The following is a 19,334-nucleotide window of genomic DNA, read 5'->3' on the forward strand; positions in this document are numbered from 1 at the left end:
ATGTCATTTACCAAACCGCTTTATACCACACGGTGTTGTGGGAAGCCGGAGCCTACCTGGCGAGCAGTGAGCGCAAGGCAGGGCACGCCCAGTCCATCTCAGGGCCAGTGCAAGCCAACCGTACAGGAGGCTTGGAGGCCACAGTAAAGGCCGAGGGGGGGGATTTGGCCCGGACACCGGGATAACTCCCTACTCTTATCGAGAAAAGTCCGGAGATCTTTAATGACCACTGAGAGTCAGGACCTCGGTTTAACCTCTCATCCGAAAGATGGCGCCCACTACAGTATAGTGTCCCCGTCACTATACTGGGGCATTAGGACCCAAATGGATTGCAGGACCATGCTGGTCCCACTAACACCTCTTCCAGCAGCAGCCTTAGTTTTTCCCAGGAGGTCTCCCCTCCAGGTAGTGGCCAGGCTCACACTTGCTGAGCTTCAGTGGGCTGCCAGTGGTGAGCTGAAGGGTTATATGGCTGCTGGCTAGGTTAGTAATGTACACAAAAAATTAAATTGTGCCCCACTTCAACAAAAATTAAAATATTGTTTTCACTGTGCAAGTAAGTTGTGCAATAATATGGCTGCAATTAAATATCACTAGTCTAGTATATTGTACGTGTTTGGCATCTGTTCTGACGATTTGGATGTTACAATAGAAAACTGACTTGGGAATTAGTTTAACAGGAAAATAAATTGTATAAAAATGCAAACAAAGCAGTAGTTATGCGAGTACCAGATTTCTGTGTAGCTCACATCATGAAAAAGATAATGAAAAGCTTTATTTTTTATTAAAAAAAACATGTTCGTGGAATCTGCAACGATGATAAAAACTGGGAAAGAAACCTGAATCAAGGCAGTAGCAGGTGGTTAAAAGTCCTCAGTTGAATTCCATCGGTGAGTAGACGGCAGTAGAAGCAGCAGTCGCAGTGGAAGTCCCGTTTGTAGATCGCAATGTAGAGCAGCTAAAAATAAAAAATTAAAGACAAGGGTGACTGAGGAAGAAAAGAAAAGTAGATAACGGTGATATTCTTATTCACAACATTGACAAAGATTGCTGCACTCAGCTACACTTTCCGAAGTGCTGCCCGTGGGAGTGACCCTCGAGCGCTGTCAAAAATAAAAAACCCCAGACGGCACGAGTCCTCACATGAATGTTTAAATCAGAGGAGGCCTGTCAAGTGAGTCACAAGCTGCTTAAAAGCAACTTTCCAGTATTCCTCCTTTTAAATATATTTTAACCCATAAGACGCTAGTTAAATATTGGGCACTGCACTGATGTTTTTAATGCAGTGTTCCCTGGGTGACTTTGTGATCTTTGTTTTAGTAGCAGATGTTGATAGAATAACAATGCCTTATCCCAGTCAGAAAGCTCTGAGAAGGGAGGCTGCAGCTGCCTCACAAAAGCTGTGAGTTTGTTCCCTGGTGATTTGAAAGTTTTGACAAAGTACTAACGAAATGGTGGAAAGGATGCTGTGGCATCTGCCAATTTTTGTGCCTTGAACACTGGCGCTGAAGTAAACAAACAATCACCTGACTAATAAAAACAGAGAAATTTGCCATACTGAAGAGCCGTAGTGCGAATATTGCCGTACCCTCGTTGGGAAAATGCGAGGAGGCAGGTGGTTTTCTTGGGATGACCGGCTCTTTGAGCCCTTCATCTTTACACGCGTTGCGGCACTGCAGTGACTCACAGGAGGTTTAGATGTGCAGGTTCCTGTGAAGATGAAAGCGGGATTTGTTGTTTTCCTGGGGAGGGGAAATCTTTTTTTATTTGGTCCGGCAGGGTTATAGACATTAGGAGGCAGTAAATCATATTTCTTCACATGAGAGCTTCATTACTAAAGTCAGCTGTCGTAGACTTTCTTCATAAACACCCTCAAGTGCTAGCTCCACGATTGGAAGAGAAAATGAAAAGACAGCTCTGGCAAATTTTATTCTGTTCTCTTTTCGGAATCATTGTAAACTAGGATAATTGTTTTTATTGCAGCGCGGTAAGCGAGTTTGTGATCTTGCTGAGAAATGTTTGACCGAGAAGTTTGGTTTCAAATTAAAACATGTTCACAGCTTCTGTTTTCTCGCAAGCTTGGTAACAAAGGGCATCTGTGTGCACTGGTTCGGGGACCTCCTGTCCGCAGTTTTCTAAGCAGGAAGGTTCTAGGAAGTGTAGATCACTTGACTGACTGCATGGCCTAGTTTGCATTGCATTGGCCCTGTAGAGCTGCACTGACTGTGCAAGTGAGAGATTCCAGGGAATGATGGAAGTGTAAGCTTCCCTAGACTTGTTCCTGTGGCTTGTGGACCTTTCACGTTGCCTGGTTCCCAGAGTTGTTGCTGAATCATTCTAAGCCTCAGAAGAAACTAATCACCTATTATTAATTAGCATTTATGTATAGTGCCTTTCACCCAGAAGGATCCCTGAAAAGGTCGGAGAGGACAAACTTCATTTAGCCCCACAGTGCAGCGCTGAGCTGGATCGGATGCCAGCAGGCTCCCCACCCGGCACATCATGTAGAACGATGAGAGGGACTGCTTCAGGGGGAGCTGTAGGGGGGCTACTTCAAACAGCAGCAGGGTTTTCCTTGGAGGTCCCCATGCAAGTGCAGATCTGGCACAACCAGGCTTATACGGTGGTAATGCTGCAGTGGAAACAAATTTGCAAAGTTTGTCAGGAAGTCTGGGTTTTTTGTAGCAGGTTAACTGACTTTGACATTCTGTTGAGCAGACATGGCTTAGGTAAATTCATGAGGCCGACCACATGACGTGCGAAGTGAGCATCATCCCGCCGGAAAGACCTAGAATCTGATCAGTAATAACTGAGTGAAGTTCTGTAATGACTAGTCACTCCTGTCCAGTACGTCACACTTGGACTTCGCCATCGACTAGCCTCTTGTGCACATTAGTTAGTGTTATTTTGCACAACTACTGCCACAGCACCTGACGTCCAACACAGTCATCTATACTGAACCTTGATTCACCACTTAGTCCAACATCTAATCAAAATCCATGACTACACTTTTTCAGAAAACATGCATGCCAAATAGTTACATTTGTGATGCTCCATTTTTTTGCTGATTTAATATTGATGTTTTATTTTCTTCTTGCTTGTTAGCACTCAGTAATCACCTGTCTGTTCAACTCCAAGCCTGTGGTGTATGTGACACAAACCTGCATTTTTATTATTGGACATAGATCAACACATACTCACTATTCAGTACATGTGGCAGTGCTGTGAAAAGGCTGGGCTGTAGGTCTAACTATAGTGGCTCTGTCATAAAGTACCCTGCCTGTGGATGGGAGTGTTGTGTTGTGAGAAAATTCTAACGCTGCTAATTGTTACCTTGTGCCGCAATGTATGATCTATCGAATATGGAACTGAGATCAAACCAATTCGGCCAGGAGATGATGAGAGAAGATTAGAAATCCCTCAGGAAGATCACCATAGTGAAACTGAGTCATGGGATTGACCTTTAACAGAGCTACCCAAATGATAAGTGACCTTTAAGATCCAACATTTGCTAGAATTTTTTGTACAGTTTGCATGCAGCTTTGTGAGGTCCTGAGGAACATTAATCTTGGTAACTCTGAATTGACCCCTTGGCGCATTCATGAACATTGGAGATGATTATGTATATGTAAAAAGAGGTCAGTTTTTTTTCATTATTGAACTGGGAGTCTTCTTTGATTATAGTGATGAGTGAGCCAGCATTTACGAACAACGTGATTGACAATTTGATCTCTTGTGTTATGCGCTTACATTGCATGCTCAGAAGAATAACTTCTGAAAAATTAATTGGAGAGTTGAAATAGAATTGACAGTACATTCCCTTGTCTTAGAAACTTATGTCTGTCAATGTTTAACGGAGTGCTTATTTTGACTTCATCTATATTTGTGTTTATCAAATTTAAACTATGTATTTACACAATTAGCCATTTAAGTAATTTTAAATACTTTATTTAAAATACTGATTGGAGGAGCAGTACAGTACCATGATAACTGTTTAATATTCATAGTAAAAAAGGGTCCAAAGAATACAGTTGAAAGAATAGCAGGACCTGCTGGCTAAAATGTTGAATACAAGTATTTTCATGTGACTTCTCAAGCAATGTTCAAGATTTATTTGAACGTTCTTATCCGTACTGTGTGAGCAGCCTTCCAAGCTGATTTCTTCATGTTTCGCTTGTGCTTCTTCATTTATCTTAAGTAGCCTTGTAAACACCTCTCGATGCAAGAGCTCTGTGATCATCCTTGGTCTACTTAAATAAATCTTTAGGAGGCTAATCCTGTTTCACAGGGTTTGTTACCAAACTGAGTCAGTAGTAGGCTGAATTTCAGAAATGCAGAGTTATTGTTTTTCTTTAAAAAATAAAACACTTTTTGCACTTTCCACATTAATGCTTGGGATTACTGTACTTTAAGGAATATTATGTTGAAGTTCCACCTCTTGCTTTTGAGTGCCAGTGGAGTTTTAACAGAAAGAGTTTGCAAAGGTGCGATAGTAGCCGACAGCAAGAGGAATTCAGCTAAAAGAGCTTAAATTAAATATTGTAGCATATGAAGGGAATTGAAATTGTTTATCACTTTTGGTCAGTTGATTTATTTTTAAATAACCTTTGGTGCTCACTTTTCAGCTAAGACTTCAAATGAATTGTAAAATGCCACAGTTAGTTAAATATTGTTTATAAATTTAAATATTTTGGAAGGTTTGCTATCTACTTCCAGGCTGTTTAATGTGCGTGGGTAACAACTTCCTGAGATTAAGTTTTTTTTTACATTGTTCCTGCCTGATAGTTGAACTTTAAAAGGAAATAAACTGTGTGACCTTTGCACTTGTCTCAGACTTGATTTTTTTATAGAAAAGAGTGGGTTCGGTGTAGCTTTCAGTCATCCTACATCTGTAAGAAACACAAATTTTGAAACTTAAGTAGTGGTGACTGTGAGCTGTCAGTGACATTTTGCGCAGGTGTGCAGCTGAGAGACCGTCGGAGAGCGTAGAAGTGTAGACATTCACACGCAACAGCAAGAGCCGGACGTCCTGCAGCTGTTCAGTCACTTCCCTCTATAAATAGGGAATGAACATGGGAGAAGGTGTCTGATTTTCCATTCAGCTCATCGGCTAGTCGGGGAGTCAGGCTGGTTTTGGGGTCAGTCCCGGGAAGAAGGTTCGAATTTCCCTCAGGGCTACAGGAGGAAGTGGCTTTGCTCTGCCATAAGTTATAAGAGTTAAAAGGGCGTGTTCGCCTTCCCTGAAGGGAGAAACACAATGTGGGTTCCCTGTATTTGAAATAGTTCTGCAGGGGAAGCAGGTGACGGCCTACTTCAGGTGGGAAGGCTCCAGGGTAGGCAGGGCCTCTGCCCGGGTTTCACCGTTCCACAGGATCGAGTGCACGGTTAGCAGCACCTGCCGCCAGGGCTTGATAGTGGACACTTCACATTCTGAGTTTCTAGAGCTTTATGCGATGTTTTTCAGAACATCCACTTATGCTAGTTGAGCAATTTTAGCAGAGGTTCAGTCTGTTTGCTGACCCTTGAGCTGCTTTTGGCAGGAGGCTATTCATTAAGAAGCTAATTATGAAGCCTTGGAAACAATCGGTCTTTTCTGTTTCCTCTTCACATTTATCTGGTCCACTAATGTGTTTCTTACAAAGCCCATGTTTATGTTACTGAGACTGTGTATATCATGTAATCCACTGAGCTCAATCTGAAGAAGACAGAAATATATTTCTTATATTTATATTTAAATATATAAGCCTTGCTTTTAATTGACTTGTTTTGTAAGACAAATATTCTAGAACTATTTGTTAATTAAACCCTCATTACTTGTACTTCAAAATTACTTATTTTTAAGGAATCATATGTTCATTCAGAAACAAGTTGAAAAACCTCTACCTTCTACATATCTCTTAACAGTACAACCTTTTACACTCTGTTATTAACCCAAAAGCCTTACAGTTAGAATGAGAGCGGTGGGGCGTGATGGGGGAGGGATTCTCATGACTTGTGTGAATTTTACTTAAAGGTATTTCTTTTTTTTCCAGAGTAAGGATAAAATTTCCCCTTTCACCAAGACTCCAAAGGTGGATCGAAGCGAGTTACTAGGGAAGGAAATGAAACAGAAGTCTTCCATGAAACGCAAGCTTCCTTTTACTGTCAGTCCTCCGAGACATGAAGAGCGGGACTCGGACACAGGTACGGCACACACGAGACGTCTCCCCGCGAGCAGGGGCCGCGCCAGCTGGCTTCGGCTGCCCCCTTGTGGCAGGCCACTAAAGCATTTCCTCTGCAGAGTCCACACACAGACCGTACACTGGGGGTGTTTTATTTTACTGTGCCGATTGTTTCTGAAATGTGCAGACCTTGAGCATGCGCTGTTTGTCAAGTCACTGCTTGAAATAAGTTTTAAAAATCGCTCCACTATATTTACCTGCGTACAATTTTATGCAGGTTTTCTTAATGTGCGGAGAGAAAGCATCGTCGGTTAAGGGAAACAAAAGGTGCAGAGTTGACCTAAATAAGCAGACATCAGCCCTTCTTTAGTCTGCCATCATAAATAGTGTTTGAAAGATATCTTGTAGTGTCCCTTTTCGGTCTAATGTAAGGTAGTGACAGGTTTGTACATTGGATGGACAAGGGCAGCAGTCCTGCTCTTTTGAGCTGGAGCTCCTTACAGAATCTGTATTACAGAGTCCTCTAAGGTGGTTCTTCACAATGCACTCAGTAGTTTTGAATTGGTTCAGTTGTGATGCTGTTACTTTCACATCTTGGTGCTTCCTTCATTCAGGGTATCTCTCAAAAATCACATCTTGGAGAATTATAGAGTGCTGGAAATTGTCACTTGTGGAAGGTTCGAACATAGTCCTTGTAGTGAATATGGTATTCAAGAACTTTTTACCTAACCTTTTCTAAAACAGAGGAGATTACTTTAAAAAATCTGTCAACCACTTAACCTTCAGATATTATATAAAGTAAGGACTCGGCATTGAGATTTCAGTTTGATGCTGAAGGTAGAAAGATGTTTTCCCGTTTAAAAATCTGTAAATTGACTTTAGCCAGTCTAACTTTCATCCAGCGTGTAGCTGAATGTAAAATACGCACTGCTTTGGGACTCGTATCCAGATTTCTATTGAGGTGGATAACTGTTCTGTCTCAAAACCCTGTCAGCTTTCATTAACCATTTGTTTATTGAAAAGTTACAGATGGAGCCACTGGAGTAACTTATCTATTTTCAATCTATAGTGGTCAATTTATATCTATAATGGTGTCCATGTATTTAGGTCAAGTCGCGTGTATATTAAAAGTTTGATTTCATGGACTTTTTCTCCATTTATTCACGGAAAAGTCAGGTCTTTTGGGTCCCCCTTTAAAGGTTATTACAGTCTCAGCTGCGTGAAAGTTTATTACAGAATGCTGATTTTATGATCTGTGGTAAAAAGCTGTATTCAGCTGTGCCATTACGTGCTACCATTATAAATGCAGTTTGTCGTGGGAGAGCACCATATAGAGTTGTATCAGTACTGGAGTAAATGTAAATTTTAACAGGCTTTATTAAGGTGTCTCAGTTGTTTGAGGAAATGTTTCAAGGGATCGTCTAGAAGCTTATGTGCAGGTAGCAGACAAAAACAATGGAAACGCCTGGTAAATGAGGATCACCAAGCATGTTGAGAGCAAGGGTGTGACTTGTTCTAGTGAAGCAAATAACATCCCAGCATGCTTAGGTGCATATAATTATGACTGTCATGGCCGCATCAGGAGACATTGAAAGAGGGGTGATTGCTGGGGTGAGTTTGGCAAAAGCTTCAGTGACCAAGAAAGCTCAACCTGCTGGTGTTTCACAAGCAACAGTGTCTTAGGGGATGTCAGCAGGGAACTTGGAAGGGAAAACAGTATTGGAAAAGGGCAACAGTGGGCAGAAGTGCATACTCCAGGACATGTGACATCCATCCTTTAATTTCAAGTGCGAGGTGAAATAGGTGAGCAAACACAGCTACACCTATAACATGGGGCGTGAGCAGGCCTTTTCTTTAAAAATGATTCACTGAGAACTCCACAGAGTTTGATACGATAGTTGGGTTACAGAGCACAACCCTTATCATACCTGGATTGCGAGTCCGGTGGTCCTAAGAGCAAAGGCAACAGACTGCCTCAGGCTTAGTCTGCATGTTCTCATTCCTTTCGATGGCAAAATTTGATGAGCATGACATGGATATTATTCATATCTTAATGGCCCTCTCTTTCACCAAATCTAATTTGCCCAGTTGAGCATTTATTCTTCAGCAGTGACTTAGGTAGCATTTTCCACAACCAGGTGTGAGTTCAATAGCTTTCTTCTGGAAGAATGCTGCCACATCCACCCTGTGTAATTCGAGACTCTGGTAGACTCAATGCCACAGTGCACACAGGTCATACTGGCCACATATGGTAGCCCAGTGCCCTTCTAGCAACTTTACATTGGTGTTTCTATTTGTTTTTTTGTCCGCTACCTGAACTCTCTAGCGATCTGAAGTGTCTGTGAGTGTTTGGTGTTCTTCTGTTTCTGCTGCCAATCCTCTCTCGAGGCAGACTGGAAAGATAATAGCTATCGGAGATCCGGTCCTGGTCCTCAGGGTACAACAGATGATCCCAGTCTGTTTTTCTGTATGTGGTGCTTTCCTTCGCTGCTATCGTCCTTTTCCACTCTTTCTGCTTGCACTGTAGATTCAGATCCAGGACACACAAGTGAAACCTGGGGAGAAAGATTAATCCCATCTTACAGGATTTACTCAGGTAAAATGGCTTACCAGTTTCGCCCTATCATTGATCATCACATTTTTCCTAAAAACAAATGCATCTGCTGTACTGAGTGGACCATGCTTGGCCCTGCCTTGCTTATAGAGTAAATCAATATGCAAGTGGATGGGATTTATTAGGTATATTTCTAATAGAAAGCTTGTAATAACACTGAACAGTCTTTTGAGTGAACGTAGACTGCTAAAGAAACCTTTTGTGTCGGGTAAGAGCAGTCTGCAGTTCATTTATGCATTTTTTTTTAAAGAGATCAGAGAAAATAAAATTAATCTTGTCCTTTTATTTTACAGATAAAGACGGTCCAGACAAGAAGAAAGTAAAGAAAGAAACGGGAAGCAAAAAATCCACTCCGGTCAACATTATGTTTGGGTATCCTCTTTCAGAGCGCAAGCAGATGGCACTTCTCATGCAAATGACAGCAAGAGACAACAGTCCAGGTTATACCAGCCATAATGCTTTCTTTTCATCTATTGTTACTCCAATATATGCAGTAATATGTTAAGATTTACGATGCCATTGTGTTCACTGCTTTTAAATATCCTCTCAAATTGACTTTAAAACCATAGAATTCAATCCTGAATGAAAACTGTTCCTATAATTTCTAACATGGCTTTGTGTGAGGAAAATTGTAAAGACTGTTTCTCACTGATAACTTGCGGACGTCGTGAGGAAATGCCAGAAATGTTTACGTGCAAATCCTGTAATTGCTTCTTCATACAAATACTTTGTGTTAAACAGTGATGAATTAAAATGTGCTGATTGTCCTCCTTTCGAAGCTATGATACAGATTAAATACGTGGTCAGGTATTTGTTATGTAATTTGTTAGATGTGACTTTTTAATTATGAATCCATGTTAAGTGACTGACATGCAGTACATTTGTTCAATTTAAAAGAAGGGAGAGAAATCATCCTGTGCCTGAAAACGCTGCGAAACGCTGATCTAAATTATAACTCATACATGGCTTAGGCATCCTTGTGTGTATGTGTCTTCCTTGCCTTTGTTTTTGTGCTTTGTTGTGCAGTTCTTTTGGAAAATATAGGGATGCATACCAGTGGGTAGTCACGATTCTTATTGACCTTTACCGATATTTAATAGCACTGAAATGAACTTTTAAACACTTAAAAATGTAGCCATTTTAAACATTTAAACTGTTTTATAGAGAGCGCACACAGAAATAGGCAGATATTCTCTCATTCATCAAGTAAATATATACTTATACTATATGTACTGCTGTTTCATTATTTCCCGTTTCGTGGATATGTGATCTCAACTCAAACTTGGCATTATTAGTGAGTCGATAGTGACTTTTTTACCGTCAGTTCAGTTTACCAAAAATCATGTTGTTAATGCAGTTTTTATTTTACCCGATTCTGGTTACCATTTAATCAGTTTTATTAAATTAACCAGAAATAACACTGTATAGAGGGATTACAGTATAAATAGGACAGCACTTGTGGGAAACTTTGTGCAATGTACTGCAAAAGTAGTGCAAAAAGTGCATTAATTATTGCATACAGTATTAACTAGCGTTCGGTTCAGGTTTAGTTTCTAATTGCCTTGTGATAAAAGGGGGAGAGGGGCTACAGATGTGCCACACAGTGGCTCCTAGATCTCATGAGCAGCTTCTCAGCTCAGCATCAGTCCTGCATTAGTTCTTGAAGATCATCCCAAACCGTGACAGAGTGTGAGGTAATAAGGGTTTTCATGCATGGATGGGGGATGCCCTAGAATGCCAATCTGATAGTTGCCCACGTAGGGTGGCAATTTGGATGCGCCAGTTGGTCTGGATAGCTTGACCTGATGGTGGGGAAGACACCAAAGCAAAGCAAATGCCACATTTAAGGCGCCCGAACTGGTATCAAACCCAGAACTCAGAAGCTGAGAATCTTCCAGGAATGTTCTTTTTCTTTGCCCAGAAAGCATGAATAATGTATTTTATTTACTTGCCAGTGTATTGTGTATGATTTTTGTATTTAAGAAAGAATTTTACGGATCAATTTAGTTCCAGCAGTGGCACCTTATGTAACCAAAAATGGGTTGTGCCCAATTGTGTAGCGTTAGAGAAAATCTTTAAAAAACTTGCATTATGAAGGAAATATTTTGGTATTTTGTGAAAAAAAATATTTCGGTCAGTCTGTCTTCTTTCTGTTGTACCTTTCTTTTTAATCACAGGTCATATGTATTTCTGGTCATACGTATTTTGTTTTTTTGTACTCTTAGGATGTTTTTTATGATACTTATGTAGATATAAGTAATATGTTACATGCTGCTCATAATAGTAAAGAGAATCTTTTCTTTGAGATTAGCCTCATCAACATTTAAGGTGTTGAAATCTATTGCAAAGTGGGAGAGCATCATACCAAAGTATTTATGAAGCCGGCATCTATGATTCATTTATCCAGTGGCTCTTGTGTATTCAGTTATGTCATGGAAATTGTATATTGTTTTCAACCAGGCATGGGGGGGTTGCTGATTTAAGTAAAAACATTTTGTTTATAGACATTCCAGTGAAAATGAGTGTGGAAACAATGTTATTTTTTTGTTGATTTAGGACTTTGAGAAAGGTTGATTGAAATGCTGGCATTGAGACTCCTGGTGAACTTTTTAAACATTTTCTTTTAATTATTTGCATGTAGGAGTGATCCTACGTGTCAATCCTAGGATTGACAATATGCAATTTATTGCATTTATCATTGAATACTAGCTACAATAATTCTTGTTCATTTTTAAATGTTGAGAGTGGTCAATTATGGCCAATTATGTATTTATAGTATTGAAACTTTTAGTACTGCTGCTGACACATTGTATTGCTTTTGCTTTACAGACACTACTCCTAATCATCCATCCCAGGCAACACCAGTGCAAAAGAAAATACCGAGCACGTCTTCTAGGCAAAAAGACAAAGTGAACAAGAGAAATGAAAGAGGAGAGACTCCATTGCATATGGCAGCCATTCGAGGGGATGTCAAGCATGTTAAGGAGCTCATCAGCCTGGGAGCAGATGTGAATGTTAAAGACTTTGCAGGTGAGAGAAGAAGACTCTTTGCTATGAAATGATAATTCTTCAGTTCAAATGAGAGGCCCATCTTAAGAGCATGCATATTTACTTTGTATTCCTCAGTTGCCTATTATGGGAGGTGTAGGGTTTTTTGATCAGTGCAGTAATTACATGTCTAATTACAGTGCTGCAAAGATTGACTTGCCTCTTACTTAAATGTACCAATTTACAGTTTGTAATACAGTACAATCTCCATTACTGCAGTTTGAAAACGTTTTTAGTTTTAATCTAAGTCCCTAACAACTTGCTCTGTCCCACTATTTAGAATAGAAAAATAAAACGTAGTTTAATTTAGAATACAAGAAATCATGCCTAGAATAAAGTTAAATTATAACAATTGTATTACCTTTTCAGAACTTTTTCAGAAAGTGAATAACAGAAACTACAGGGTTATTCTTTTGGTTTCACTTTGAATTTAAAAAAAATTAAATTCTGTTAAAGGTGGAACATATTGCTAATATAGTTTTTCTGGTATTTTATTTTGGCATATTTTAAGTGTGTGGTTAGATCAAAGAACGTTAAAATAGTAAGCAGGTGTGTAGGTGTTTTACTTAGTGTTCTAAATGCTTAGCTAAAAAATGAACCTGTAAGAATGTTGCCATACCATACTAGTTTAGAAATGTAGTTTCACAAAACTGAAGGAGGTTGAATAGACATTGAAGCACATGCTAAAGCTGTCATAAAAGGTATTGATCTGCCCAGCTGAAAAATAATAGTTTGCCTAATATTCGAATGAAAATGGGAAAGCATCATTTTGGTGATTTGCATCATTTGGATCTAGGCTTTCATAATGCGTCGGACAGTACAAAAACGTCAGTGTCTGGAAAGGGGGGTTCAGCTATATTCCATAGTGTGAAATACACTGTTACCGTCACTCTTATTTTTCTGTCAGATTACATTCCTTGCCATTGGTACGTATTACGTATTTGTACATATTATGTTCAGGCCAGCAGAAATAATTTTTATTTTAATGTCCTCAGGGTGGACTCCACTGCACGAAGCGTGCAACATGGGTTATTATGATGTTGCCAAAGTCCTGATTGCAGCAGGAGCCGAAGTGAACACGCAGGGGCTAGATGATGATACACCACTTCATGATGCTTCAAGCAGTGGACACAAGGATGTGAGTAGTGATGACATACCCCCTTCTCCCTCGTGCCAGACGCTTGGTGTAGTTCAGCATTTTTACATCAGCGCATGACTGCAGGGAGTGCTCTTGGTAGGACTAATGGTTTGTAATGTCCTTTGCAGATCGTGAAGCTGCTGTTGCGTCATGGTGGCAATGCCTTCCAAGCAAACAACCGAGGAGAGCGCCCAGTCGATGTTGCAGATTCAGAGGAGTTGGAGCACCTGCTGAAGGGGGAAATTCCACTTTCTGATGAAGAAGACAGCTCTTCAGGTTTGTGGATGAGCGCTGGAAGACTTAATGCTTAAATATTGTGTTTAAATATATACAGTAAGGTTTTCACAAGCCCTGTGTATAGAACCATTGCAGGTAGCCAGATTCTCCTATAATCATGTCCACTCCAATATTGTCACATGATGAACTACAGTCTATAGTATGTATGGTTTAAAGACTAAGTAATGATTAACTAAGTCTCCCCTATATGATCATTGAAGGCATTGACTCTAGATTAATTTAAAGGGGGCACTGAAGTGCTATTTTTATATTTTGGGGTTAGAAAGAATCAGCATTGATAATTGCATTTCAAACCACAATAAATTCTAAAACCTCCAGTTTTCGTGACAAAATTTCCAGGTATGTGCAGCGCCATATTCTGCAATTCAGAACGAGGCAACAAAACGTACGATGACGTAACGCTGCCTCATTACATTGTAAACAAGCAGGCTTGAGAATACATCTCTTTTAACCCAATAGAAATATTTCTCTCCAATTCGAGACTTTTCCAACACGTACTACTTACTTGTTAACTCTGCGTGTAGACCACGTTGGAACACTTCTGTGTTGAAAAGTCTGCTGCACAACCTGTACTTATTTGCTTGTACATCGCATTACATTAGTCATCACAGTGACTAGTGAGCAGGAAGGGCAGTATCAAATCACAGCTGATACTTGCGAACTCTCCCTCTAACCCGTGACCAGGAGTTTTGCGACAACATGGCAACTTACAGAACTTTCACAAAGTTCGCAATATTGAGCTTAGTTCGAAAGTTGTACAATTTTTCTATGCCTTCAATTCATTTATTTTGTTACCAAGATTTAATATCGGGTCTGAGAAATGGGGATGGCAGTTCCCCTTTAAATAACATCGATCAACTAAAAGAAGAACAGTAATGGCAAACTCTCCTCTTCCTTGAGCCTGCACCTTCTCTCTCTGCCTCTGTGGTAAGCACACCTCACTGTAGAGAAACGGGCAATAAAACCGTGAGGGAGCCTGTGAAGTCGGCTCCAGCCTGTCTTTCCCCAAGCTGCCGACACAGAACTGGGAGCGTTCGTTACAATACAGAAACAAGACCAGCCTGAGAACTGGATGGTGGGTAGTTTGTACCTAGTCTGTTGCTCTGCTAATTTGACCCCGTTGGCCAGACCGAATCGAGAATAAATGAATTTGCGAATGTTAAATGTTGAGACCCTACTGTATCACACACATAAAAACAAATGACTTCAAAATGTATTTCCTTCAGTTGTAATAATAAAGGATATGTGCTATATGACATATAAGACTGTATGGGGAGACCTAGGAACTGTAAACTGATTGAATTGTTTCAAGAAACTGAAGAAACGTTTCGATTAAGTTGTGAAGTCTGTTTTTACTTTTAATTCTGCAGAATTCGAAGACCCTCTTTCAGTAAACCCTTCCAGTGTTGATGACAACATGGAGTACTCCGATATGGAAAAAGACTCTGAGAACAAACAGCTTAATCCAGCCAAAGCCTCTGCGTCTGGTTTGGATGAGTATGAGTTCAAGGATGATGAAGAGGAGGAAGACCTCAGTAAAGCACTGAATGATAGGCACATCCTCAGGAGAGAAATGCGACAACGAGAGAAAGATGAAAAAGAAAGAAATAATTTCATGACCAAGCAAGAAAAGAATGATCAGACTAATATCTGCAGGTCTAAAAAGCAAAAATCCTCCCGTGTTCTGTTCTGCAACTCTGAGAGCTCAGGAGACGAAACCCACCAGGAAAGAAAAACATGCTCTCCAACGTGTTCCCTTGTGGGTGCTGCAGATGGTCACAAAACAGACGTAAGGACTAAGAAAGATTTAACCCTTACAGTAGACCACAAAGAAAAGGGTAAAGTAAAGAAAAAGTTTAAAAATCAAAGTAAAAACAAGGAAAACCAAGAGCTTAAGGAAGATGGTAAAGAAAATAGTAAAGTTGCATTTTTCTCCACAGCACCTGGGCTGGAAACCCCAGAAAAGACAAGAGAAGATGACACTTTTAAAATGTCTTTCAGCCCGAAAGATGACTCTTCTGTCCACCTTTTCCATCTTCCATCAGTAAAATCTCCCAAACTTAATCACAGTGTAACAGACAAGCAGGCTTCTCCTTTAAAGCAAGAAAATGCTAAAACATGCTTGTCAACTGGAGTTTCAGAAAGTCCTTTGCAGATGGAAAATGTCAACTTTGACCACTACACAGAAGCAGACTATAACACGGAGAGCTCGAGCAGCAAAGGGCTTAAACACAAAGAGAAAAGCAAACATCACCAGAAAGACATGGGCATAGATGTAGAAGATGAAAACTCCACTCCATGTAAAGAAGACCATCTGGGTACCAGCTTAGACAGCTCGGAGGGCACCTTGCGAAAGATGGATAAAGAGGGGAAAGTAATCAAGAAACACAAATTAAAACACAAGGAAAAAGACAAACATAGAAAAGAATACGAGGGAGCAAAAGACAAGCACAGAAAGAAAGAGATGAGGAAAGAGGGCATTAGGAACCTTGAGTTTGATCGGGAATTTTGGAAGGAAAATTTCTTCAAAAGCGATGAAAACGACGAGTCTTTCTCTGGGAAAGCGGACAGCTCTGAAACTGGTGCCCCACAAATGTCACCTGTTAAAGAAGAGAAAGGTTCTAAAGAAAAACATGTCAGTAAAGAGAAGAGACTTAAAGAGGACAGGGACAAAGACAAGTCTCAGAAAAGGGATAAAAAAGAAAATCTGTACAAAGAAGAAAAAGGTAAAGAAATAAAAGTGAGTGATCAGGATGAGAAAATAGATCTTCTGACCTCTGATAAGGTACCTGAGGATTCTTTGCAGGATGTACCTGTTGTGAAAGAAGAGCTGGAGGAACACCTCTTAACTGAGAAAGACACTGACAACGACCAGCATGATGCACTGGAAAAAGGAGCAAGAGAGAAATCGGACAAAAAATACTCTGTAAAAGAAAAGGAAACTGAAAAGCTAGATAGGAAACATCCTGATAAAGAAAAGAAACTCAAAACAGAGCAGAATTTCCTAGACAAACCAGATTCCCATAACAGCACAGACAGATGGAAAGAGAAAGACAAGACGGGCCCTTCCCATTCATTTGGAGAGAAGAACTACAAGGAAAGCGAAAAGTTGAAAGCTGTTTTGTCAACGAAGAAGCCCGAAGAGAACAAGAAAAGCAAAGACAAGGTGGAGAGGAAGTATGAAAAAGAAAAGCAAGACAAAGAACGGTACTTTGGGGACAACAGAGACAAAGAGAAAAACGGCACAGATAAGAAAGGAAAAACTTCAGAGAAGGGAGTGGATTTAGGGAAACCTGATCGCACAAAGGAGAAGGAACATGAGAAAAAGAAAAAAGAGAAAATAAAAGATGTGACTTCCAGTTCCAATGTGAAGATTTTCCCAGAAGAGAGAAAGCCCAGTGTGTCAGAAAGTAGTAAAATGTTGCATGACAAAACATTTACAAAATTAAAAGATGATGGACTGAAAGTCCCAGAAAAAGACAGAAGAGATAAGGACAGAGAGATTGACCGATATAAAGAGAGAGACAAACACAAGGACAAGACGCAGCCAAATAAACTCAACAAAACTAAAACCAATGAGCTGGAGGCCGACAAGCTTAAATTAAAGCCATCGCCAGCACCCAAGGATGCTCGGCCTAAAGAAAAAAGGCTAGTTAATGATGATCTCATGCAAACCAGCTTTGAAAGAATGTTAAGTCTTAAAGACCAAGAAATTGAGCAGTGGCATCGAAAACACAAAGAAAAAATTAAGCAAAAAGAAAGAGAGAGGATGAAACACAAACCAGGCTTAGATCTTAACAAACTGAAGAACAAAGACAGGTTTAAAATCTTACCAAATGAAGTCGGCAACAGCAAAGAGCTTCTAAGGTCTAAAAGCTCAGAGCTCTCTGATCTACATACACGAGAGAAAGTGTTAAAAGAAGCTACTGGCGCACGATCTTTTTCCCTGGATGCAAAAAATCTGCCAAATTCTGGGAAAAGTGGTCTTGGTTTAGAGAATAGTTTGTCTCGCTCTCCTAGGCCCGAACATGAGAAATCAGGTCTTGTATCCAGATCTGTATCCATGATATCGGTGGCAAGCTCAGAGGATTCCTGTCAGACAACCGTGATGACACCACGGCCAATAACGGAGTATGACTCGGATTTTACTCTTGAAGGTTCAGACTCTCAGTTGTCCTTCTCACTGCCACTGTCAGTGACACATGCTAAATCGCCTGTCATTCATGAAACAGAAACTGAAAGCTTACTTGATTCAGCACAGAGGACCAAGGCTTCACTGTCTAACAAACAGGCAACGCATGTGCGAACAACATCTGCAGAAGATGCTAAACCTGCAGCCGTTGATGGAAGACTTTTTGTGGAAGATTGCCGGTACAGTTCACTGGCACAGTCTAACAATGAGAACTTGAGAACTTCTGTGGCAGAAAGTAGTTTGGCTCCTGCACAAGAAAACCAGAACAGTCCTAATTCAGTTTTCCCAAACCTTAATAATGCTAGTTCCCTAACAGAAGGTCCTTCAGACAGTGGCATTGAAGGACATCTGTGCAGCGGTGCTAGAAGCACTCACCTTTCCCTCCCCTCATCACCCCTTCCTGTGCCAAACAGCAGTGATCAAATGTCAGAGGACTCTGATGAGACATTAAATCAGCTAATAAACCCTCCACAAACAGATTGTATAAAGGAAACTGATCAAGAAATAGAAAAGCTTCCTAATTCTGAACTTTTGCCAGATAAGAATACTCCCTGTGTATCAACAGAAGACTCCCGAATTGAATTCTCCAGTGAGAAATTGATATCAGAATGTAAAATGAAAGAAAACAAGGATTCTCCATCGGTGAATGCACTGGAATCCCTGCCTCTTCAACACTCTTTGTCTTCAAACTTCAGATCATCTTCTGACAGCACAAGTGAAGGTCAGGATGCCGTTGAGCCAGATTCAAGCAAACTGAACCTTGAGGTGTCGCACACAGGTGAAGAGGATCTAGTTATGGTTACCGAACAAAAAGAAAAGCCTGTACTTATTGTGGATTTACATTCCAGTGCAGGAAGCAAAGTGGATGAACAAAACATGGAAAATTCATTGAGTAATTTGTCAGTGGATGCCGTGACGGAATGTGTGAATGGCCCAGGGCAGTGTGCTAGCCTTTCCTGTACAGTTACACAGCAAATAGGCAATAACACCACTATAAAGGCAAATACCATGTGTGAGGGGGCTATGGATACCCAGGAAGACATGGAGACTGATGATACACTGAACACTGAAGACACTAAATTGAAGCCAAGAAATAAATCCGTGCACGAGAACTTGGGCGATCTTCAGTTAGATAAATATGAATCTAATCAACCCAACTTTGAAGCTAATTGTCTGGATTTAGAACATAAAATAATGGATATTGCTGAAGCAGCAGAGGATTTGGAAAATAATGACTTACTAGACGCATCAGAAAGGGGGAAACTTACAGATACTGTCCTGCAAGCACAGTCTCTACCTGATGTGAAGTTTAGTGCAGAGGCACATGTCAAGACTGAAGAGGAGGAAATGATCACAGACAGGGAATGTGCTGAAGAGACCTCACTACACCAGGAGGAATCTCAGGGCACACCATCCACTCTCCAGGAAAATTCCCAAACTGGCCCAACTAAAGATCCTTCTGTAGGTGGTCCTCAAACAGGTGACAAAGAGGCAGATTTTTCAGGGTCCATCAAGGCTAAAATAAGGTTAACTGAAGATGAAGACCTGCAGGTGCATCACCCCAGAAAGAGGAAGATGCCAAGAGTGCCACAGGCTGTTCAGGCAAACCCCACACTTCAGCAGGCAAAAGAGAAGACCCAGCAATCCTTGGCAGCTATTGTAGATTCCCTAAAGCTGGAGGAGATCCAGCCGTACCAAACCGAGAGAGCAAACCCTTACTATGAGTTCTTGCACATCCGGAAGAAGATTGAAGAGAAGCGGAAAGTGTTGTGCAGCGTCGTCCCCCAAGCACCACAGTATTACGACGAATATGTTACTTTCAATGGATCATACCTCCTCGATGGAAATCCACTCAGTAAACTGTGTATTCCGACCGTAAGTGTT

General features: G+C 40.6%; 1 protein-coding gene across 5 annotated transcripts in view; it reads left to right on the forward strand.

Moving 5' to 3' along the window:
• ankrd12 (ankyrin repeat domain 12) overlaps window positions 1–19,334 on the forward strand; it is a 51,114-nt gene that overhangs the window by 27,707 nt on the left and 4,073 nt on the right. For 3 of the 5 annotated variants that reach the window (XM_069191616.1, XM_015353496.2, XM_015353497.2), the window contains exons 3-9: window positions 6,033–6,183; window positions 8,689–8,757; window positions 9,069–9,215; window positions 11,605–11,805; window positions 12,819–12,961; window positions 13,090–13,237; window positions 14,629–19,325. In XM_069191616.1, coding sequence (XP_069047717.1) covers window positions 6,033–6,183; window positions 8,689–8,757; window positions 9,069–9,215; window positions 11,605–11,805; window positions 12,819–12,961; window positions 13,090–13,237; window positions 14,629–19,325 — 5,556 coding nt within the window. The other 2 variants (XM_015353498.2, XM_015353499.2) reach the window with 2 other exon arrangements.

This window comes from Lepisosteus oculatus, chromosome 6 (assembly GCF_040954835.1).
Source record: "Lepisosteus oculatus isolate fLepOcu1 chromosome 6, fLepOcu1.hap2, whole genome shotgun sequence".
Taxonomy (NCBI): Eukaryota; Metazoa; Chordata; class Actinopteri; order Semionotiformes; family Lepisosteidae; genus Lepisosteus; species Lepisosteus oculatus.